Source organism: Oryctolagus cuniculus, chromosome 12 (assembly GCF_964237555.1).
Source record: "Oryctolagus cuniculus chromosome 12, mOryCun1.1, whole genome shotgun sequence".
In the NCBI taxonomy this organism is placed as follows: Eukaryota; Metazoa; Chordata; class Mammalia; order Lagomorpha; family Leporidae; genus Oryctolagus; species Oryctolagus cuniculus.
Genome location: NC_091443.1, coordinates 23,804,183 through 23,828,134, shown reverse-complemented (window position 1 = coordinate 23,828,134; position 23,952 = coordinate 23,804,183). Strand labels below are relative to the sequence as shown.

At 44.0% G+C, this 23,952-nt stretch overlaps 1 protein-coding gene across 5 annotated transcripts in view; it reads right to left on the bottom strand.

Moving 5' to 3' along the window:
- The window catches only part of TXNDC16 (thioredoxin domain containing 16), a 109,903-nt gene that overhangs the window by 83,632 nt on the left and 2,319 nt on the right, over positions 1-23,952 (bottom strand). For all 5 annotated transcript variants that reach the window (XM_070053661.1, XM_070053663.1, XM_008269654.4 and 2 more), the window contains exons 2-5: positions 15,984-16,262; positions 14,637-14,719; positions 7,392-7,465; positions 5,844-5,918 (exon numbers count right to left, since the gene is read on the bottom strand). In XM_070053661.1, the coding sequence (XP_069909762.1) occupies positions 5,844-5,918; positions 7,392-7,465; positions 14,637-14,719; positions 15,984-16,146 (395 nt within the window). In that variant the 5' untranslated portion in view covers positions 16,147-16,262. The remainder of the gene's footprint in view (positions 1-5,843; positions 5,919-7,391; positions 7,466-14,636; positions 14,720-15,983; positions 16,263-23,952) is intronic.

Sequence of the window (23,952 nt, the reverse complement as noted above, 5' to 3'; positions counted from 1 at the left end):
CCCCACCTGTGGTGCTGGCATCCCACATGGATGCCAGTTCCTGAACCAGCTGCTCCTCTGCCAATTTCAGCTCTCTGCTATGGCCTGGGAAAGCAGCGGAAGATGGCCTGAGTCCTTGGGCCCCTGCACCCATGTGGGAGACCTGGAAAAAGCTCCTGGCTCCTGGCTTCGGATCAGCCCAGCTCCGGCCCATTGTGGCCATTTGGGGAGTGAGCCAGCAGATGGAAGACCTTTCTCTCTGTCTCTCCCTCTCTCTGTCTGTAACTCTACCTCTCCAATAAATGTCTTTAAAGAAATATTTTTTAAAATGTTTACAATCTATAGGAAAAGAAACTGTTCTTAGACTTCATTATCCTTATAAACTTATGCTATGTAAAATAAACAGAATGAAAAAAAAAAAGCCACAAACTATTACGAGAATGAAAAACAAAAAAGATTCTGAGACAATATTGGCAAGCCTATAGCTGATAAAAGACAAAATATACAAACTTTTTTTTTATTTGACAAGTAGAGTTATAGACAGTGAGAGAAAGACAGAGAGTAAGGTCTTCCTTCCGTTGGTTCACTCCCCTAATGGCCGCTACGGCCGGCGCTGCACCGATCCAAAGCCAGGAGCTGGGTGCTTCCTCCTTGTCTCCCATGCGGGTGCAGGGACCCAAGCATTTGGACCATCCTCCACTGCCCTCCAAGGCCACAGCAGAGAGCTGGACTGGAAGAGGAGCAACAGGGACCAGAACCCGGGGTGCTGGTGCCACAGGCAGAGGATTAGCCAAGTGAGCCATAGCACTGGCCAAAATGTACAAACTTAAAACTCAGCAAGAAAACAACCCAATTTTAAAAATAGGCAAAAAGTTCTGAACAGACAACCCATCAAAGAAGATATACAGACAGCAAATAAGCAAATGAAATAATGCTTTCCTTCTTTATATATATATATATATATTTTTTTTTAAACACTTGTGCCATCCTGCACTGCTTTCCTAGGCACATTAGCAGAGAGCTGGATCAGAAGAGGAGCAGCCAGGACTCAAGCCAACACCCATATGGGATGCTGGCACCACAGTGCCGGCCCCTGAAATGATGTTTTATACTATGAGATACCACTACAAACCTATTAGAACAGCTAAAATTTTGTCACAAATTCATACTGCCAAATGCTGGCAAGGACACGGCACAACATGAACTCACATTCATTGCTGATGGCCAAGCATGATGGTACAGCCACACTGAAAGACAGCTTGGGGCCGGCGCCGCGGCTCAATAGGCTAATCCTCAGCCTGTGGCGCCAGCACCCCGGGTTCTAGTCCCAGTCGGGGCAGCGGATTCTGTCCCAGTTGCCCTTCTTCCAGTCCAGCTCTCTGCTGTGGCCCGGAAGGCAGTGGAGGATGGCCCAAGTGCTTGGGCCCTGCACCTACATGGGAGACCAGGAGAAGCACCTGGCTCCTGGCTTCGGATCAGCGCGGTGCGCCGGCCATTGGATGGTGAACCAACAGAAAAGGAAGACCTTTCTCTCTCTCTCTCACTGTCCACTCTGCCTGTCCAAAAAAAAAAAAAAAAAAAAAAAGACAGCTTGGCTGTCTCTTACAAAGCTAAAAACAGTCTTACCTAACGATCCTATTATCTCACCCCAGGCACCTACACAAATTAGTTAAAAACTTAAACCCACACAAAAAGCCTGCACATGAATGTTTACAGCACCTTGCTCACAATTGCCAAAACTTGGAAACAACCAGGATGTCCTTCATGGTGAACAGAAAATCAACCAGCTGTACATTCATACAACAAAATATTATTTAATGATTAAAAATAAACTATCACTCCACAAAAAAACATAGAAGAATCTTAAATATATTAGCTGAAAGAAATCAATCTGAAAGAGCTACAAACCCTATGATTTCGAATGTATGACCCGCCGGGAAAGGCAACACTATTTAGACAGTGAAGATCAATAGTTTGGGAGGAAGGAAAGTGATGAACAGGTGAAGTAGGGGGGATTTTTAGGGCAGTGAAAATACTCTGTATGATACTGTAATGGTGAAAATATGTCGTTACATAAAACAGAAAGAATGAACTCTAGTGCAAACTATACACTTTAGTAAGAACTGCACCACAATAATGTAAAATGTTAAAAACAAGGAAAACTATATACAGAGGAGAAAGGAGATACTTGGTAATTGCATTATGCTCAATTTTCCATAAATGTTACAATTTGCTGTAAATCTGCAACTTCTCTAAAAAACAAAGTTTATCAATTGAAAACCAAAAAAAATTCAATGAATTCTTTTATAAAACGACATAAGGAAGAGCACAGCACAATTTAAAATTCAAAAGTCTAAAGAGAAAAAGATAAATTTGACTACATGACTCTTAAAAGAACAACAATGTAATTCAAAAGATAAATAATCAACTTGGGGAAAAAATTCTACAGTTTTTCCTTTGTGTAAGGAGAGCAACCAAAAATTAATGAGAATTAAAACACAATAGAAAAGTGAGCAAAGAAATGAAGCAACAGTTCAATTCCCTGTCTACAAGCACTGTGCAACTCCAACAGAGGACACATAGAGAAAGAAATTGCTTGTCAGCAAGGTGCATCTCAAAAGGATGCCTTAGCACACGAAATTAGGCTGATAGAGTGAAAGACATTTTTATTCCTCATGGCAGTCCTCAAGGTTCTGCTGTGATAGGGAATACCATTTGGCATAGTTTTTAACAATCTAAATCTCATTACTGGAAAATTTCGTGAATTACTGTGTTCCACAAGTCATTTTCTTACATTTTAAACAAAAATGAGGACACTGCCTCTTCAGAATTCTATTTCTGGGGCCAGTGCTATGGCATAGTAGGCTAAGCCGCTGCTCGTGGTGTCAGCATCCCATATGGATGCCAGTTCTAGTCCCTGCTGCTCCACTTCCAATCCTGCTCCCTGCTAATGTGCCTGGGACAGCAGCAGAGGACGGCCCAAGTACTTGGGCCCCTGCACCCACGTGGGAGACCTGGAAGAAGATCCTGGCTCCTAGCTTCAGATCTGTTCAGTCCCAGCTATTGTGGCCATTTGGGGAGTGAACCAGTAGCTGCAAGACTTTTCTGTCTCTCCCCTTCTCTGTCTGTAACTCTGCCTCTCAAGTAAATAAATAATAAAAGTGATTCTACTTCCTTGATACTTCCCATTTTTCTCAGTTCTTCTTCCCTTAAGTGTTGGTGTTGTCCTAGAACACTCTCCAGATAACATTTATATGTTGACAACACCTAGATGTGTATTTCACAGGGTTCTAATGCCTAACTATATCTGAAAATGGACATGACATTCACCTTTCTAAAGTAGACGCATGTTCTATAAACTTGCTCTCCTTTGCCTACTTCAGAAGGAGACCACAGTGGTCTTCGGGTAGTGTGGGTGGGAAAGGAAATAAATCAAGGATTAACTCAAGCTCGTAGTTTTGTTGACTGTTAACAAATTAACTACTACAAAATCCAAGTAATTTTACCTCCTAAGCATTAAAAATCAAGTCCCCTCTGCTGTCTCTACCTCCGTAGAATACAACAGCCACACAATGGTTTCTATGAGAAGAGTAATACCCATGTATTGGAACTTACAAGTCTGTCTCACATCCATCAGAAAGCTCTCTCAGAGACTCATCTGATCACTTGCCTGCCTACACTGTTTGCTAATCAAGTGTTGAAATGGTCAACTAGAACTGAATAGCAAATTAAACGTAACAATCAAGACTTTATTTATGGGGCCGGCACTGTGGCATAGCAGGTAAGGCTGCCGCCTACAGCATCCCATATGGGCTCAAGTCCCGACTCTCCACTTCAGATCCCGCTCTCTGCTGTGGCCTAGGAAAGCAGTAGAAGATGGCCCATGTCCTTGGACCCCTGCACTCTTATGTGGGAGACCCAGAAGAAGCTCCTGGCTCCTGGCTTTGGATTGACACAGCTCTGGCTGTTGCAGCCATTTGGGAAGTGAATCAGTGGATGGAAGACTCTCTCTCTCTCTCTCTCTCTGTCTCTGTCTCTGTCTCTCTGCCTCTCCTCTCTGTAAATCTGCCTTTCAAATAAATAAATAAATCTTTAAATAAATAAAAAGACTTTATTTACAGGGTCAGCACTGTGGGGTACTAGGTTATGCCTCTGCTTCCGGCATTCGCACTGCTAACTGGTGCTGGTTCAAGTCCCAGCTGCTCCACCTCCAATCCAGCTCCCTCAAATGGCCTAGGAAACAGTGGAAGATGGCCAAGTTCTTGGGTCCCTGTACCCACATGGGAGACCTGGATGAAACTCCTGGCTCCTGGTTTCGGATCGGCCCAGCTCCACTAATGAGGGCACTTGGGGAGTGAACCTTTCTCTTTCTCTCTCTCTCTGTAACTCTGCCTCTCAAATAAATAAAAATCTTTAAAAAGAAAAAAAAATACTTTTGTTAGCTACTGTGACAGTGCAGGCAAGACATAAAAGAGGCACTGGCTCCACAAGGTTCTATTTTTCATCTAACAGGATGGCCAACTGGCAAGGGTCAGATGGAAGATGGATACAGCGCAGACAGAAAGAGTCACCTCATTCCAAGGAACTCCCCAAAAGGTTCCCTTCCTCTTTATGGGTCACTTGGCAGAAGAAAAGATGCAAAAGCTAGGAGTGGAAAGGAACTGACTAAAAGCTGAGAAAAACACTTGTGCCAGCGACCTTCGTTAAGGAAGGCTTAGTGAACTACCAAGGTTCATCCCCATCTCTGATAAAGAGGCATCTGGGCTGGGAGCACAGGTGTGCAGGGGAGCATGGTTGGCCTAAAGGATCATAATGGGGGAGGCCCAAGTCTTTGGCCCCAGTTTTCATACGGCACTGGCTGTTCACCAAGTCTGGTGTGATGAGAGCACTTTTGCCCTAGGAGGATACCAGGCAAAGTTTGGAGTTGCCTCTGGCCAGGCCTGAAAGCTCACACAGGATTCTGGCCTGGTCTCCTCCTGCTCTGGTGATTGGCAAAGCCTCAGTATTAGGAGGTGGCGGGGTCTTGGGTAGTTAGGTCATGAAGGCAGAGGCCTCACGGATGACATTATAAAAGTTATTTCAGGGAGTTCCTTCAACCTCCCCCACCATGCGAGAACAGAGGAAAGATGGCCATCTACAAACCAGAGGCCCTCCCCAGACACCAAACCTGTCGGCATCTTGATCTATACTTCCTGGCCTCCAGAACCATGGAAACAGAGTTTCTGTTGTTTATAGTACCAGTCTAAACCAAGCAGACCAAGATACCTGGAAACATCTTCACTTTACTGGTAGAATCAAAAATCCTATGACCATGTGACCATGTGATCACTTCCTGCTTTCACAGTGTGTTTATTTGTTGCTTTATCCTTTGCCATTAAAGAAATTTTAGGGGCCAGCATTGTGGTGTAGAGGGTAAAGCTGCCATCTGCTATGCCACCATCACACAGGGCACCAGTTCGTGTCCTGGCTGCTCCATCTCCAATATAACTTCCTGAAAATGTTCCTGGGAGAGCAGAAGATGCCCCAGGTGATTGGGCCCTTGCCACCCACTTGGGAGACCTGGATGAAGCTCCCGGCTTCAGCCTGGCCTAACTCTGGCTGTTGCAGCCACCTGGGGAGTGAACTAAAAGATGGAAAATGGATCTCTCTTCCTCTCTAACTCTGACTTTTAAAATAAATAAATAAATCAGAGAGAGAGAGAGATTTTAGATCTTCAATGCAGAGAGGCAGAAAAGGAAATTGTGTGAAACTGATGGCTGTCATTATAACGTCAAACTCCTAACATACTTTAATGGATATGGTTATTTAATGAAAACAGTAGGTAAGTAACAATAAATAAGTGAACAAGTGCCCCCTGTACTTACAAGAGAACATGGGCAACGATGGCATTCTCATCAAACAAGGTGTCCGTAGGGAATTCTCTGAGCAGTATATTTCCCCTAGGAAAGAAGTTTAAAACACAATATAGTTATATTGCCTTAGAATTCAATGTGTCAGGGCTACGTTGTGGGGCCGTGGGCTAAGTCGCTGCCTGTAATGCCAGCATCCAAAGTGAGCATGGTTCAAGTCCTGGCTGCTCTACTTCCAATCGAGCATGGTTCAAGTCCTGGCTGCTCTACTTCCAATCTAGCTCCCTGCTTATGTTGCTGGGAAAGCAGCAGACGATGATCAAAGTGCCTGAGTTCTGCTACTCATGTGGGAGACCCAGATGGAGTTCCATGATCCTGGCTTTGGCATGGCCCAGTCCTGGCCATTGCAGTCATCAGGGAGGGAATTAGCACATGGAGGATCTCCCACTCTCTCCTCTGTAATTCTGCCTTTCACATAAATAAATCAATCTTGAAAAAAAAATTTGATTTGTCTACATTCGTTTCTTAGTTTTTTGATGTTAAAGCCTCTGTCTTATCTATATGCTTATGCACCTTACCAGAGTGCTAGGTAAATAATATACTTTCAAATTTTTATTGTATACTCAGCAATTATGCTGACTTTGAAAAGCTAGGCCACAGATCTGGTCAAAAACTCTAGTCCAAGAAAGGCTTTCTATTGACCTTACCATTATACAGATTCCCCAAAATGGACAAGGAAGGAGACCAGTAGGAAAGAAAAGAAAAAAAGGTCTCTTCCACTTCCTAAGCCAAATTCCCAATTGAGTCAAGGATCTGAGAAATCTCAGGAAGAGTAGCAGACCCAAAGGCAGAGGAATCCATAACCTAGACATTGAAACATCCCTCAAAAATAGAGGACACTGGCCGGCGCCGCAGTTCAATAGGCTAATCCTCCACCTGTGGCACCAGCATACCGGGTTCTAGTCCCGGTTGCTCCTCTTCCAGTCTAGCTCTCTGCTGTGGCCTGGGAGTGCAGTGGAGGATGGCCCAAGTCCTTGGGCCCTGTACCCACATGGGAGACCAGGAGAAGTACCTGGCTCCTGGCTTCAGATCAGCGCCACATGCCGGCTGCCAGCCACAGCGGCCATTGTGGGGTGAACCAACGGAAAAGGAAGATCTTTCTCTCTGTCTCTCTCACTGTTCACTCTGCCTGTCAAAAAAAAAAAAAAAAAAAGAAGAAGAAGAAAAAATAGAGGACGTTTTATACCTAAATGTGGACCCAACATATCTACTCAGAACCCTAAATTTGTTAAGTGCCTACTTACCACACATGTGTGGTAGAAAATGACATAAAAGTGTCACATAACATCCAAAACAACCCCATGACATAGGTATTACTCTTCTCATTTTGTAAACAAGGAGGCTAAAATGTAGAGATATTAAGGACTACATCTATTGTACTTTTTCCTAAACTTCATATGACTTTACTACAACCCTAGTCTGACTTAGTGACATTTTATATCCTTGAATATTATATTATAAAGGCAGAACTTCATATTTGTCTAAAACTTTTTTAAAATTTACCTGAATAAATATGCTTTCATCAAATCTTTGTCTTTTCCACAGTATCTTGAAGTTTCTTCTTTGATACAATTAACCTTTAAAAGATTATATTTAAGGTTTAGAGTACATATCACAAGGCCAACTTCCCTGGTTAGAAAAACACACACAAGAATTAAACACTACAGTTGTTCACAGGTTAAATTCTTTATTTTTCTGTTTTTTTTATTTCTACACTACAATGGCCCACTTGTTCAAGTGAATGATGTAACCTACAAAAAGAAGCGGTTTCCACCCTTAAGAGTTTACATTGACTTCAGTCTTATGGAACATGGAGGAGGTAACCAGGCCAAAAAAGAAAAAAAAAAAAAAAAAGGACAGAGAGAGAGAGAGACAGACAGTTAAGGAAAGACCAAAAAGGATGCAAAAAAGGCAAGAGGTGCATCTTAGCAGCTAGACCACCGGTTTCCTACCCAAAATGTTTCCTTTTTTTTTTTTTTTTTTTTTTTTGACAGGCAGAGTGGACAGTAAGAGAGAGAGAGACAGAGAGAAAGGTCTTCCTTTGCCGTTGGTTCACCCTACAATGGCCGCTGCGGCCAGCGCGCTGCAGCCGGTGCACCGCACTGATCCGATAGCAGGAGCCAGGTACTTATCCTGGTCTCCCATGGGGTGCAGGGCCCAAGCACTTGGGCCATCCTCCACTGTACTCCCGGGCCACAGCAGAGAGCTGGCCTGGAAGAGGGGCAACCGGGACAGAATCCGGCGCCCTGACCAGGACTAGAACCCGGTGTGCCGGCGCTGCAAGGTGGAGGATTAGCCTAGTGAGCCACGGCGCCGGCTCCCTTATGTTTACTAAAGGAACTTTGCTTTAAGAAAAAAAAAAAACAGTGCCCCATTACAAGGCTGTCCAATAATCCCAACAATCTGAGATGGTAAACAGTGTGAGAAGTCACCACACCGGAATTCCTAGAAGGCTCTTAAAAGGGGGAGGCTGACTGATCCTCTTGCTTTTCACATTTCTTGACACAAAAAGCAGACAAGACAGTGAGAGCACCAGTAGAACTCGTGTCCATGAGACATCTTTACAGAAGGCACTGCTTGCTAAGGAAGACGCAACAGAAGGAACGAACTGTGTCCCCAGTGACATAAGGGCAGCCAAACCAGCCCTAGGTAGCCGGGAGTCTGAATTCCACATGAATATATATATATATAAATATATATTAAAATATATATATTAGGCCGGCACCATGGCTCAATAGGCTAATCTTCCACCTGCGGCGCCAGCACACCAGGTTCTAGTCCCGGACAGGGCACCGGATTCTGTCCCAGTTGCTCCTCTTCCAGTCCAGCCCTCTGCTGTGGCCCGGGAGTGCAGTGGAGGATGGCCCAAGTGCTTGGGCCCTGCACCTACATGGGAGACCAGGAGAAGCACCTGGCTCCTGGCTTCGGATCAGCGCAGTACGACGGCCACAGCGCGCTGGGCCAGCGTACCGCCAGAGCGCCCATTGCGGGGTGAACCAATGGAAAAGGAAGACCTTTCTCTCTGTCTCTCTCTCTCACTGTCCTCTCTGCCTGTCAAAAAAAAAAAAATATATATATATATATATTAATATTAAAGGCAATCCTGGCAGTAACATGAAGACACAATACAGAAGAACACTAAGAGCCAGGTACAGGAGCACAGGTCAACGATGATGGGCAGAGTGGGCGTTGTGGTGCGGCAGGTTAAGTCGCAACTTGGGACACGCTCACTTCCTTATCAGAGTGCCTAGGATCCAGTCCTGCCTCAGCCTCTGCTTCCAATCAAGCTTCCTGCTCATGTGCCTGGGAAACAGCCAATGACAGTTCAAGTACTGAGTCCTTGCCACCCACGTGGGAGACAGATGAAGTTCCCGGCTCCTGCTTTCAGCTTGACAGCCCTGATTGTTACAAGTATTTGGGCAGTGAACCAGCAGATAGATCTCTCTCTGTTTCACCTCTTTCAGATAAATAAAAATGAATAAATAAACACTTATTTATTTGTGGCACAGCAGGTTAATGTCCTGTCCTGAAGCACCGGCATCCCATATGGGCACCAGTTCAAGACCCGGCTGCTCCGCTTCTGATCCAGCTTTCTGCTATAGCCTGGGAAAGCAGTAGAAGACGGCCCAAGTCCTTGAGCCCCTGCACCCACATGGGAGACCCAGAGGAAGCTCCTGGCTCCTGGCTCCGGATTGGCGCAGCTCCAGCTGTTGCGGTCAGCTGGGGAGTGAACCAGCAGATGGAAGACATCTCTCTCTCTCTCTCTCTCTCTCTCTCTCTCTGCCTCTCCTTCTTTGTGTAATTTTTCATGAAAAAAAAAAAAAAAAGAAAGAAAGAAATCTTAAAAAAAAAAAAAAGATAACTGGGACCAGAAGAAGAGCCAAAAAGAACAGAAGAGATTCAAGAGACTTTTCACAAATGTTAGAAGACTTAGAATCTATATGCCCCCTTAGGGGCCAGCGCCGTAGCACAGTAGGTTAATCCTCTGCCTGTGGTGCCGGCATCCCATACGGGTGCGGGTTCTAGTCCTGGCTGCTCCTCTTCCAATCCAGCTCTCTTCTGTGGCCTGGGAAAGCAACAGAAGATGGCCTAAGTGCTTGGGCCCCTGCACCCGCGCGGGAGACCAGGAAGAAGCACCTGGCTCCTGGCTTCAGATCAGCACAGTTTCAGCCATTGCAGCCATTTGGGGAGTGAACCAACGGAAATAAGACCTTTCTCTCTGTCTCTTCCTCTCACTGTCTGTAACTCTACGTCTCAAATAAATAAATGAAATCTTAAAAAAAAAAAAAAAAGAAAGAAAGAATATATATGCCTCCTGAGTGTGGGAGCAAAGAGTGACAGAATGAAGAGGGTCCTACATGAGGCAAATGGGTGGCCACCAACACAAATGACCAAAACAAAAGCTAGAAAAATTTATAAAAGTTATTTTTCTGAGGATTTGGTAAAGATTTTGTTGGTTTTAAGATGGGGATTTGTTGTGCTCGCTTCGGCAGCACATACACTAAAAGATGGGGATTTGTTTCCATTTTGCAAATTAATTTTAATAGATTTTGAGGAAGCAGAAAGACAATTGGGGAAGTGGCCTTTATTCAAAAAGCTACAAAAGGAGAACTAACACTAAGAAAGGATATCAGAAATAGAGAATTAAAAGTCAGAGTACAGCCATACCAAAAATCGTCTCATTCCACATTTTGTTTTAAATTGGAGCATGTGGATAGTTGACATCATGAGAAAAGATCTTTCTGTTCATCCATGAACAGACATTTGAACATCCACTATGTGACAGTCACTGCTCAAGTCACTTGAGTAGAGTTAAGTTCCAAATAAAAAACTTAACCTTTAACCTTACATTCTAAAAGTGGAGACAACTGAAAAACCAACTAATGTGCAACTTAAGTGCTATAAATAAAAAACAGTGAAGGGACGGCAGGTTAGCATGTGTTCTAGATAGGTCATCAGGGAAGGCTCCTCTGAGGTGCTATTTACGCAAAGAACTGAGAAGATGAGATGACACACAAATGTGGGAGAGAGGAGTTCTGTGCAGGGAAAATCGCCCATGACAGCCCTGTGGCAACAGCAGGGTCAAGTCACAGAAAGATAATGAGGGACAAAGTGAGCAAGATGGAGAGACAAAGAATGAGATCAAAGCTGAAGATAGTGTCCATCTTACTCAGGAGTTTTAATTTTACCATAACCATAAAAAGACCTTCTGAGCAGGACTGTGCAGTGCTCTGACACAGGTGACTACACACGAAGAAGAATTTGTAGTGGAACAAGAATACAAGAAGAAAGGCAATTTTTATGTTCTTGTGGTTTCCCAAGTGAGAAGTGACGTCAAGGAGGGTACAGGGGCCAACATGGTTGCATAACAGGTTAAGCCTGTTATGGGTTAACCATATGGGTGCCAGTTTGCGTCCCTGTTGCTCCACTTCTGATCCAGCTCCCTGTTAATAGCCTGGGAAAGCAGCAGAAGATGACCCAAATGCTTGGGCCCCTGTCACCCACGTGAAGATATGGATGAGGCTGCTGGCTTTGGGCCTGGTCATTGGGGCCATCTGAGGAGTGAACCAACAGGTAGAAAATCTGTCTCTCTCTCTCTCTCCCTCCCTCCCTCCCTCCCTCCCTCCCTCCCTCCATCTCTAACTCTTTCAAATAAATAAATCTTAAAAAAAAAAAAAAAAAAAAAAAAAAAAACAGGCCAGCGCCATGGCTCACTAGGCTAATCCTCCGCCTTGCGGCGCCGGCACACCGGGTTCTAGTCCTGGTCAAGGCACCGGATTCTGTCCCGGTTGCCCCTCTTCCAGGCCAGCTCTCTGCTGTGGCCAGGGAGTGCAGTGGAGGATGGCCCAGGTGCTTGGGCCCTGCACCCCATGGGAGACCAGGAAAAGCACCTGACTCCTGCCTTCGTATCAGCACGGTGCGGCAGCCACTGGAGGGTGAACCAATGGCAAAGGAAGACCTTTCTCTCTGTCTCTCTCACTGTCCACTCTGCCTGTCAAAAAATAAAAAAAAAAATTTAAAAAATCTACTTGTATATAATCATATAGCTACTTGCATAGTATATCTTTGCCCTATATATACTCTGAAAATTTCTGAAGTCTCTTAGACACCCATCTAAATATCATACAGTAGGGTTAGGTTACTGTATTTAGCTTAACAATCATTGTATTAACTGGAACTTTTGTTATATTTTAGCATTTTCTTCATCCACCTCTATCTACTGCAATCCTAACTTCTGAAGATAATCTCAAGCATCATTTGCTGTGGCGCCATCCCCAGGGTCATCTGACTTTTCACCTCAATAATTAGATACAGACTTTCTTTCCTTTAATCCTCTTGGGCACTTTCTTTGTACCTCTCTTATTACAACGTCCTGCTGGTTTTCCAAAGGATTTGTAGATGTGTTTTATTCCCTGCTACTGAGGACATAAACCCTCTAAGGAAAGGGAATCTTAATTGTCTTTCTACTCAAAATAAAACTAAATACGATGGGCTGATTTCAACATCACATACACGTACTAAACGTTGGCTACATGCCAGGAAAGGTCAGAGTTACAGAGAGAGAGGAGGAGAGGCAGAGGGAGAGAGAAAGATAGAGAGAGGCAGAGAGAGAGAGAGAGAGCGCGCTAGAGAAAGAGAGAGGTCTTTCACCCAACGGTTCACTCCCTAATTGGCCTCAATGGCTGGAGCTGCATTGATCTCCGAAGCCAGGTGCTTCTTCTGGGTCTCCCATGCAGGTGCAGGGTCCCAAGGACTTGGGCCATCTTCTATTGCTTTCCCAGGCCATAGCAGAGAGCTGGATCAGAAGTGTAGCAGCTGGGGCTCGAACCGGCGCCCATATGGGATGCTGGCACTGCAGGCGGCAGCTTTACAAGCTACGCCACAACGCCAGCCCCCTCATTCCCTTTTCTAGCCAACAAACCCTAACCTCACTGTCTAATCGAGATACATACTGATGTTCTCCATAATACCCTGCGGCAAGTTTAATTTTTTTCCTCAAAAAGTATTCAAATATATACTTGAAGCTGAGTTGCTGTAAATTTGTTCTAAAAATAAATGTGAGCGGGATGGGCGTTTAGCCTAGCAGTTAGGACACCAGTGTCCTAAACTAGAGTATGTGGCCCTGGCTTTTGACTCCAGCTTCCTGTTACTGTGGACCCTGGGAGGTAGTGGTGATGGCCCAAGCATTTTGGTTCCTGCCATGCATGTGGAAAACCTAGATTTAGTTTCCAGCCCTTGACTTCAGCCTCAGCCCACCCCAGGCCCTTGCAGGCATTTGGGAAGTGAACCAACAACAGGAGTTTCTCTCTGCCTGTCTCTGTCTCCATCCATTTCTCTGTCTTTAAGTCTGACTCTCACATAAATTTTAAAAAGTAAAAATAAAATGTGAGGGGACAGCACTGTGGCACAGAGGCTAAGCCATTGCCTGTGACCCCAGCATCCCATATGAGCACCAGTTCGAGCTCTAGCTGTTCCATTTCTGATCCGGCTCCACACTAAAGCACACCTGAGAGAGCAGAAGATGGTACCCGTGTTTGAATACCTGCTACCCATGTGGGAGACCTGGATGAAACCCCTGGGTCCTGGCTTCAGCCTGGCCCAGCCTTGGCCATTTGAGACCATCTGGGGAGCAAGCCAACAGATGGACAAACTTCCTGTGTCTCCTTTTCTGTAACTCAGCCTTTCAATAAATAAATTTATTTTATTTTATTTTATTTTTATTTTTTGACAGGCAGAGTGGACAGTGAGAGAGAGAGACAGAGAGAAAGGTCTTTCTTTGCCGTTGGTTCACCCTCCAATGGCCGCCGCGGCTGGCGCACCGCGCTGATCCGATGGCAGGAGCCAGGAGCCAGGAGCCAGGTGCTTTTCCTGGTCTCCCATGGGGTGCAGGGCCCAAGCACCTGGGCCATCCTCCACTGCACTCCCTGGCCACAGCAGAGAGCTGGCCTGGAAGAGGAGCAACCGGGACAGAATCCGGCGCCCCGACCGGGACTAGAACCCGGTGTGCCGGCACCGCTAGGCGGAGGATTAGCCTAGTGAGCCGCGGTGCCGGCCTCAATAAATAAATTTTTTAAAAAATAAATAAAATGTGAGAAAATGCAACAGAAATAACAAAGACTTAGAAAAAAGAGTAGGGAAAAAAAAAAGTTCTTCAATTACCTCAATTTTAGCCGGCGCCGCGGCTCACTAGGCTAATACTCCGCCTTGCGGCGCCGGCACACCAGGTTCTAGTCCCGGTCGGGGCGCCAGATTCTGTCCCGGTTGCCCCTCTTCCAGGCCAGCTCTCTGCTGTGGCCAGGGAGTGCACTGGAGGATGGCCCAGGTGCTTGGGTCCTGCACCCGCATGGGAGACCAGGAGAAGTACCTGGCTCAATTTTGTTACTTTAGCTCGTACTAATAGAAATGTAATAAATAGTTGAATTGTGCCTATCTTATTTGTCAGAAAAAAAAATTAAAAAAAATAAAAAGCCTAGCAATAGATTTGAAAATGATACCATATTCAAATAGAATGGTTTGTGAAATAAAGTTAAATTCTAAGTTAAGGAATTTTAAATAGCTTTTTCCCAACTACTGTATTGTGATATACATAATCCAAAACTATCTTTCTGGGTTTGAGAAAAAGGGAGAAAATATATATTTCCAGTTTAGAAAAGGATATGAAACAGAAGTATTTTTAGATACTCTGTCTTAAGCCATACAGTTGAAAATGTTTGTCAGTATTATTTTACTACTATTCAATCTTTCTACCTTTGCAACTGAAATTCCATAGTCCTGGAGTGGTCTAACAGCTTCATGTAGCCCTTCAAGAAATACAGATGTACTTGGAGAATCTAAAACAAAAACCATTTTATGAATATTTATTACTTTCTCCTTAAAAGATCAATTTTTAAAAATTAAAATCAAAATATGCCAACACAGAATATATTCATTTGTCCAACCAGCATGCAATAACAAGTAACTAAACATATCTAGTTACATATTTTCCCACCTTGTTCTCCTACTGTCTTTTTATTATTCCTAGGTTTTTAGTTAGGAATAATAATGGCATATTTTAGCTTTGTAAATAGGCTTTAAAACTACCTAAACAAGAATATAATAAATAAATGTTTTATTTAAACTTGACATTGGGGGCTGGTGCTGTGGCTTAGCCGGTAAAGCCACCGCCTGCAGCACTGGCATCCCATATGGACGCCGGTTCGAGTCCACTTCTGATCCAGCAGATGGTCCAAGGGCTTGGTCCCCTGCACTGCATGAGAGAGCTGGAGGAAGCTCCTGGCTTCCGATCAGCCCAGCTCTGGCTGTTGTGGCCATTTGGGGAGTGAACAAGCGGGTGGAAGATCTCTGACTCTGTTTCTCTGTAACTCTGCTTTTCAAATAAATAAATCTTTAAAAAAATAAATAAACCTGACACCTGGCATTATTCTTCCAACTTTAGAACACACGTGTTCACATGACACAAAACTTTAAAGATTTTAAATACCATTTTAAAAATCACATTTATACTAAAGGAGTCAAAAGTAATGTGGATTCTCTTACTAAACCCAAGAATAGTACTTTTAAGGCATAAAGATTTAATCAAGATTATTCCAATGACTAGTTAAGGTCACTAGTTTTTATTTGTCAATTCAGTGTAATTAATGACACAGCTAAAACCGAGCATTAAACTAATGCACTGTTAACACTACATTTCAAGTCATAAAAAACTAAAAATATTTATCTGCTACAGAATGAGAAAATATACTTCCAGAATTGACCAGATGAAATCCAGATATTATAAAAACAGTAAATTCTCGTCTAGCAATTACTACGAACTAAGTGCATGAATAAATGCAATTAGTCCTCACAACAAACTTATAAAAAGCAAGTAGTATTTCTTCATAAGAGATGACAAAAAACAGGGAAACTAAGTGGACTGACCAAGGCCATGCCACAGGCCAAATGGCAGAGTCCAGATTCACACCAAGGGAGTCCTATTACGGCAATAGCTTGAAAGCACATATCATTAAACCTGACGGCAAGTTCCCACTGGGCACAGCTGATTAGAGGTAATAAAAAACATCATGAGAATTGTATGCGAATTTTAAAAATACTCACCAGCTTGACAAAAATAAGCTAAAGAGGCTTTTCCTGGCTGCAACGTACTGAAATACTCATGAGGACTCAGTTCTGGTAGAGAATTTGCTGCTGACTTGTAAAAAATGCACATCGTGACAAAAGAGATCCCAACTCTAAACACACGGAAGCTGGAACACATCATCGGCTGTGTTGTACTTGAGCAGGTTTTGTCCCTGTCGGTCACTGCTGTCTTCTGTTGCCTGGGACAACACCTGGCAAGAAGGTATTCCTCACACTCTTGTTGAATGAATTTGCTAGCTGAATGAATGAAGTAAAATCCAAAGAGAAAAAGTGAAGTCATTACTCATTATCTAATGTTGCTAGTATTTTACTAATAATATATAATGACATTGATTTGCTAATACTATTGATTTTTGATGCTTGCAAAAGGTATCAAAGTTATCTGGAAAATACTTAAGTAACTTCACTCTCAAATACTTACTGGAGCATGTTAAACTGTTACTTTCAGAGATTCCAAAGTTCAGTCTCAAATATTATCCAATCCACCTTTAAAATTGAATATTACATCCGTATGCACAGTTGACATACAATAAATACTCAAATACTTACCTAATATCATTAACACGGGACTGAGACATACAAAATACAGGACTACTACGCTTACTACCTCTTAGATTTAAGCCCACTGGAATTTATTAAAACTATGTAAGAATGGGGCCAGCGTAGTGGTGCAGCAGGTTAAAGCCTCGGCTTTCGGCGCTGGCATCCTATATGGGCGCCAGTTCGAGTCCTGGTTGCTCCACTTCCAATTAAGCTCCCTGCTGATGCACCTGCAAAAGCAGCAGAAATGGTTTAAGTCTTTGGGCCCCTGTACCCACATGGGAGACCCAGAGTAGACTCCTGGGTCCTGGCTTAGGATCAGCTTAGCTCCGGGCATTGTGGCCATTTGGGGAGTGAACCAGTGAATGGAAGACCTTTCTCTCTCTGTCTCTACCTCTAACTTTGTCTTTCAAATAACTAAATAAAATAAATCTTTTTTAAAACTATGAGAATAACCCTTCAAAATACACATTTTTAATACCAAAGACTTAGATTTCTGTAAGTTGCTTAGAAATTCAAGTAACGGGGCTGGTGCTGTGGCGCAGTGAGTTAATGCCATGGCCTGAAGCACCAGCATCCCATATGGGTGCCAGTTCAAGACCCGGCTGCTCCACTGCCAATCCAGCACTCTGCTATGGCCTGGGAGAGCATTAGAAGATGGTCCAAGTCCTTGGGCCCCTGCACCCACGTGAGAGACCTGGAAGAAGCTCCTGGCTCCTGGCTTCGAATCGGCACAGCTCTGGCCGTGGTGGCCAACTGGGGAGTGAACCATCAGATGGAAGACCTCTCTTTCTGTGTCTCCTCTCTGTGTATCTCTGACTTTCAAATAAATAAATAAATCTTAAAAAAAAAAAAAGAAATTCAAGTATCTTTCATTTGAGAGGCAGAAAACAGCCATAAACAGAGAGCTGTCCCATCTCCTAGTCCACTCCCCAAATGCCCAAAATGGCCAGGACTGGGCCAAACTAAAGTTAAGAGGCAGGAACTCAATTTAGATCTTCCACATAGGTAGCAGGGACCCACCCCTTGATAAATCGTCGCTGTATTCTAAGGTCAGTATTAGCAGGACGCTGCAATCAGGAGCAACAGAGTGGACTCAAACCCAGGCATGGTGATATGGGTCCATGGGCCTCTTACCAAACACCTGCCCCGTATCTTCTGCTGTTCTAAATATCCTCATCTTCTCCCCTGGTGTACTTACTTCCATGCTATCCTCTGCATCTGCTGTCAATCCTCATTGTCTTCTATTGTTCTATTTCCAAGTTTTCCTTGAACAACTTTAGAAAGTTTATCCACTGATGAGCTGTATTACCTAAGTTTAAAAGAGAATGGTGGCCAGCGCCGTGGCTCACTAGGCTAATCCTCCACCTTGCGGCGCCGGCACACCGGGTTCTAGTCCCAGTCGGGGCGCTGGATTCTGTCCCGGTTGCCCCTCTTCCAGGCCAGCTCTCTGCTGTGGCCAGGGAGTGCAGTGGAGGATGGCCCAAGTCCTTGGGCCCTGCACCCCATGGGAGACCAGGAGAAGCACCTGGCTCCTGCCATTGATCAGCGCGGTGCGCTGGCCGCAGCACACCAGCCGCAGCGGCCATTGGAGGGTGAACCAACGGCAAAAGGAAGACCTTTCTCTCTGTCTCTCTCTCTCACTGTCCACTCTGCCTGTCAAAAAATAAAAAATAAAAAAGACTGGTTGGGGGGGGGCACTGTGGCGCAGTGGGTTAATGCCCTGGGCTGAAGTGCCGGCAACCCACATGGGTGCCAGTTCAGGTCCCCGCTGCTCCACTTCCTATCCAGCTCTTGCTGTAGCCTGGGAAAGCAGTAGAAGATGGTCCAAGTCCTTGGGCCCCCTGCACCTGCATGGGAGACCCGGAGGAGGCTCTTGACTTCCGGATTCAGATCAACACAGCTCCGGCTGTTGCGGCCATCTAGAGAGTAAACCAACAGAGACCTCTCTCTCCTCTTTTTCTCTCTCCTTCCTTCCCTCCCTCCCTTTCACTCTCTCTGCCTCTGCTCTATCTCTGCCTTTCAAATAAATAAATAAATCTTAAAAAAAGAATGCTTTAGAAATATTAGTATAATACTTATATTAAAATGTCATATACTTCTAGCAGGCAAAGATATACCCATGTACAGACAGGAATTTTTTTAATTTAATTTCAAATGCAAGATCACCACTTCAAAATAGGTGGCAGAAAAAAAAATAACAAAAAGGTATTTGTAAATAATCATAAGACAGAATTCTTCAGTAAAGTATGAAATAAAAAAAGCTTTATTGAAAAACCACTGCATCCACAATCATACATAAGCACATACTCTCTCTCCTAAATGAGCAACTGTTTTTTTAAAGATTTATTTATTTTTTATTTGAAAGACAGAGTTACAGAAAGGCAGAGGCAGAGAGAACTTCCATCCACTGGTTCGTTCCCCCAATGGCCGCAACAGCCGGAGCTGAGCCAATCCAAAGCCAGGAGCCAGGAGTTGCTTCAGTTCTCCCACATGGGTGTCGGGGTTCAAGCACTTGGGCCTTCTGCTGCTGCTTTCTCAGGCCATAGCATAGAGCTGGATCAGAAGTGAAGCAGCCGGGACTCGAACCCGCACCCATATAGGATGCCGGCACTGCAGGAAGAGGCTTTACCCACAACGCCACAGCGCTGGCCCCAACTATTTCTTTAAAAGGAGCTGTTTGTTGATTACTTACTAATAATTCTGTTCATTAGAGCTCATTTATATCGTGAACAAATTCACCATCAATTTTCAACAGTGAGTCAAGAATTCAAAACCACAGGTAAAATGAAGAGGGAGAACTAGGAGAGAGATATATAAATGTAATTTAATGATATAATTAATGGGCATCCATGCCATGAAAATTGATTATACATTATAGCCATTTTTAAACCAGCCTACTTCAAAGCCGCTTTTTATTAATGAGGATGTTTTAAAATAGGTCATCCACTGTTTTCCTGACATTCTGGAGGGAAATGCATGCATTCTATAGGATAAAAGAATAATTATACAACATACATTAGTACACGAAATAGCTATAACCCAATTAAACCATAAAACATTAAGCAAAAGCAAAAATGGAAGATTCAAGTATAAAATATCATTTTTCCTGGCCTTGAGGTTACAATGCTATTTTTTTTAACCCTAAGTCAGACATTAAGTTTAGCTCATTCTTCTTTTCCCCCAGAACATATTTTGAAGCACCTAAAGGTCTAACCATACATCCAGTTTTTGGATACCTATGTGAAAGTACTGTGCACCTGGGCCATTGGAGACATTGGGAATTACTGCTACTTATTTTTAGGGACAAGAACTCTATTAATCTCTGCAGCTTTGTTCCATCTCTGATAGTATTTGATCATTTAAAAAAATACTTAAAGAATACAATATAGGTCATCTAGAAACAGAGTTTACAGCATCACAATAACTTAAACATTGAGAGGATGAGGAGAAAGGGTTAGGGAGCTTGCAGTTGAGGTGGGAAAAGGGATGAAAGATAACTAAATACTCAACTTTCACAGACCAAATCCCAAGATTTTTTTGGAAATAAGAAGGTCAATGCCAAAACAATTAACAAGTGGAAGTAAATTTTCCTGTTACGGAAAAAGCCACTGTGGGGTTGGAGGGAAGAGACTTTTGAAATCTTCAGAACCATTTGCCTAAATAGGGTATATTTTCCCTTCGATTCGGGAAGTTATTATACCCTCCACCTCCTCTCCGTGGCCATCAAGCAGCTTACTGTGACCAATAAAATGTGGGCAAAGCAGCTTATTCTTGTTCAGTCAAAGGCTTTAACAGCTACTATGTGATAACACCAGACTTTATTTTCTTGTTACAGTCACCAGAAATGCCTAACCGGTGGCTAGTGTGCCAACGTGGGCACAACAGAGAGAACCCCCAGCTGATGTGCAATAAGCATGTGATGTAAGAAAGAAGTCGTGTTTCCAGCCACTGAGATTTGAGGGGCACTGGCACACAAACTAGAGGGGAGACTGCTGCCTTCCTAAAAACTCCAAATCCTGGCTCAGAGGCCAAGTGGCAAGGACAGTGTTCTCGGCTTACTCAAGCCGACATTTATCAGAGACTGGAGCTCAGCCAGTGATCCACAGGAAGGAGCGACAAAACGTTTGATAAAACTGTCACTTTAATAACTTGGGGATGACAGGTAACTGATGAATTTATAATGAACCTGTACTGAGTGCATGTGGCTGATGAACTTACTTGTAGGCTTCTTAAGAGAAAAAGCTAGAGGACAGAAGATTAGCACTGGTTGCTGTTGGTTGTGCTTAACAAGGTATTAAGTGAAAGATACTCAAGGGGTCAAGGGGCTAGCATTGTGGCGCAGCAGGTTAAGCCACTGCTTGCAACGCTGGCATCCCAGCCTTGGCCGTTATGGCTATTTGGGGAATGAACCAGCAAATGGAAGACCTCTTTCTCCCTCTCCCTCCTCCTCCCCCTCCCCTTCTCTCTCATGCTCTCTCAACTAAATAAGCACATCTTAAAAAAAAGAAAGAAAGAAAGAAAGAAAAGAAAAGAAAAGAAAAGAAAAGAAAAGAAAAGAAAAGAAAAGAAAAGAAAGAGAACTACAGAACTCAGAGAAGAGTCGTCTTCCAAGAGACCAACTGTACAAAAGGTCAAACAATCCTAAACCCTGCCCCAACCTTCTTTGGTCATGAAGCTGACTTAACTTCTAACTTCCCAGCCTCTGAAAGAAGTCATCTTCCCCAAAGCCAATGTCAGATGTGGTCTGGGATAATAAAAAGGAAGGAGCCGTCACTAGTCAAGGACCACAGAGAATGATGCCCCTGGGCAAGTGCAGATGAGAACGAGTTGTTTCTGATCTGCAACAATGAGCTAAATACAGAAATTGAGTAGAAATGCTTAGAAGTGTTTACAGCAATCTCATGCTGTAATTCTTTGTCCGTTAAATCTATTTTAAAATTGGACTTGTAATTCAATATTTTTTATTTCACTTTTTGTATGATTTCTTTTTATTTTGTGTTATGGTTCCGTAAGATTTGGCTCCCCAAACTCACAGATGTTTAAACCCTAAGGTTTTATGTTAACAGTTAATGGATTGTTAGCTTGAAGGTTTAGGGTAAAGCCTGGATCCAATTATAGCGCCTGAAGGTGGGGTCTCGGGGAAGGGATTGGATGGGGTTAGGCTGCTAGGGTAGGGCCCCGTGATCAAATCATGATGGCCTCATAATGGAAGGCGAATGAAGAGTGTGTTCCCTGTCACTCTCTGCTTCCTGGCTTGCTTGGGGTCATCCCCCCACTACCTCTAGCTTCACCAGATGCCTGAGACAATGGGGAACCCATTCCTGAGCCTCCCTCCTTCCTAAGAACCTAAGGAGCATCTGAGAACCTGAAAACCTAAGCAGCACCTCTTGGGTATTTTAAAGTAATATTACCAAATGTTCAAATTAGATTTTTTTTTTTAGAAATTGGCCTGAGAAAATCCAAGGTAACCTGTGCACCTGGATGGTGGAGGGATGAAAGGACGATCACATGACAAGCCAGAAAGTAGAAATGGAGAACACCTCCTCATCCACCCTCTAAGTGATCGCTCCTTAAGAAGTCATCATGATTCAATGGATCATGGAGCTCTGCCCTGGAAACCTAATCCAACCCAATCACCCCCATGGCCCCATCTCCAACCTTTCCCAGGCAGATTTCATGTGCAGACTGCTATAGCGTGAAGTCTGGTATCTGTAAAGATCCTGGACATTGAACTCACCACAGTGAGTAGCTGGGATGTTAGATCATCTCCACTGGGTAGTCATGGAAGGGCAGCATTGTGGACAGGAAGGGTAGACTGCTTATGGTAAGACTGGATTTCCCATCTTCCTTGAGTTAGGAATGGCCAACACTCACTTTGGCCAATAAAATGTGCAAAGTGACAAGTAACTTCTGGATGCGTTTGTGAGTCACCATACATGCACTCTAAATCATGACACAAGTTCCTCTGCTATGATGACCGATAACATTCAAAATGAGGACTTCTCTGATCATCTAAGTCCCAGAAAGAGAGTAACAGGGCGCAAAACTTCCAGATGACTCAGTGTGAACATAAAATAAACTTTTGTTCTAAGTTCATAAAGTTGGAGGTAATCCCAGTGTAACTCAGCCTAGCCGTACAGATACGTCTGCTCTTAGTAACAGGTAGGAGGAGAATGACATGAACATACAATACATATCCCAGATGTTAAAGCAGGATATTTCCAAGAATTCACAGAAAATTGACCCAATTCCTTTCATTGTAGGAAGACCGTAAAATGGAAGATGACTCTTTAAGATGCAACTGACTGTATATCACAGTATACATCAATACCGAAAGGAGGCAGAAGCCATAGGCAAGTGTTTTTGTTTGGCTTTTTTTTTTTTTTTTTTTTTTTTTTTTTTTTTTTTTTGACAGTGAGAGAGAGACGGAGAGAAAGGTCTTTCTTCTGTTGGTTCACCCCCCAAATGGCTGCTACGGCCGGCGCTTTGCGCCAATTGGAAGCCAGGAGCCAGGTGCTTCCTCCTGGTCTCCCATGCGGGTGCAGGGCCCAAGCACTTGGGCCATCCTCCACTGCCCTCTCGGGCCACAGCAGAGAGCTGGACTGGAAGAGGAGCAACCGGGACAGAACCAGCGCCCCAACCGGGACTAGAACCCGGGGTGAGCCAAGTGAGCCACGACACCGGCCTGCAAGTGTTTGCATAGCATGTTTGCCGATACAACACACACATGCCTCCCAACTAGGTACAGACTTACTGCTTCCTCCTGGAAGAGTCCTCAAGTCCTCACTATGATGTACTGACAACACCAAACATAGTTAGCATGTAAGCTGTAACTTTGTCTCATCACTAAACAAGTACACGCACACAGGCCATTTAAATGATGGAGCCAACACATGTAACTAAGGACAAACGCCAGCATAAGGTACAAGCACAGTAAGATCAAGTCAGTGAGGCTACAGTACAGAAAGGGCTAAGGCTTGCAAATAAAATGCTAAAGGCAACAAAAGTGGTTTTTGTTCAGCACTAGAATATTAAAGCCTCCAGGGGCCGGTGTTGTGGCATAGCAGGTTAAGCCTCCGCCTGCAATGCCAGCACCCCATATGGGCGCCCGGGTTCAAAACCCAGCTGCTCCACTTCCAACCCAGCTCCTTGCTAACACACCTGGGAAAGCAGCGGAAGAACCCAAGTGGGAGACCCAGAAGAAGCTGCAGGCTCCTGGCCATCTGGGGAGGGAACCAGTGGGTAGAAGATCTCTGAGTCTCTCCTCTTTGTAACTCTTTCAGATAAGGATTCATTCATTTATTTTTTAAATTTATTAAAGCAAAAACAGAAGGAAAGCCCCCAGACAGCATCAAGGAGGCAGTATTTCCAGAGAAAAATGCTA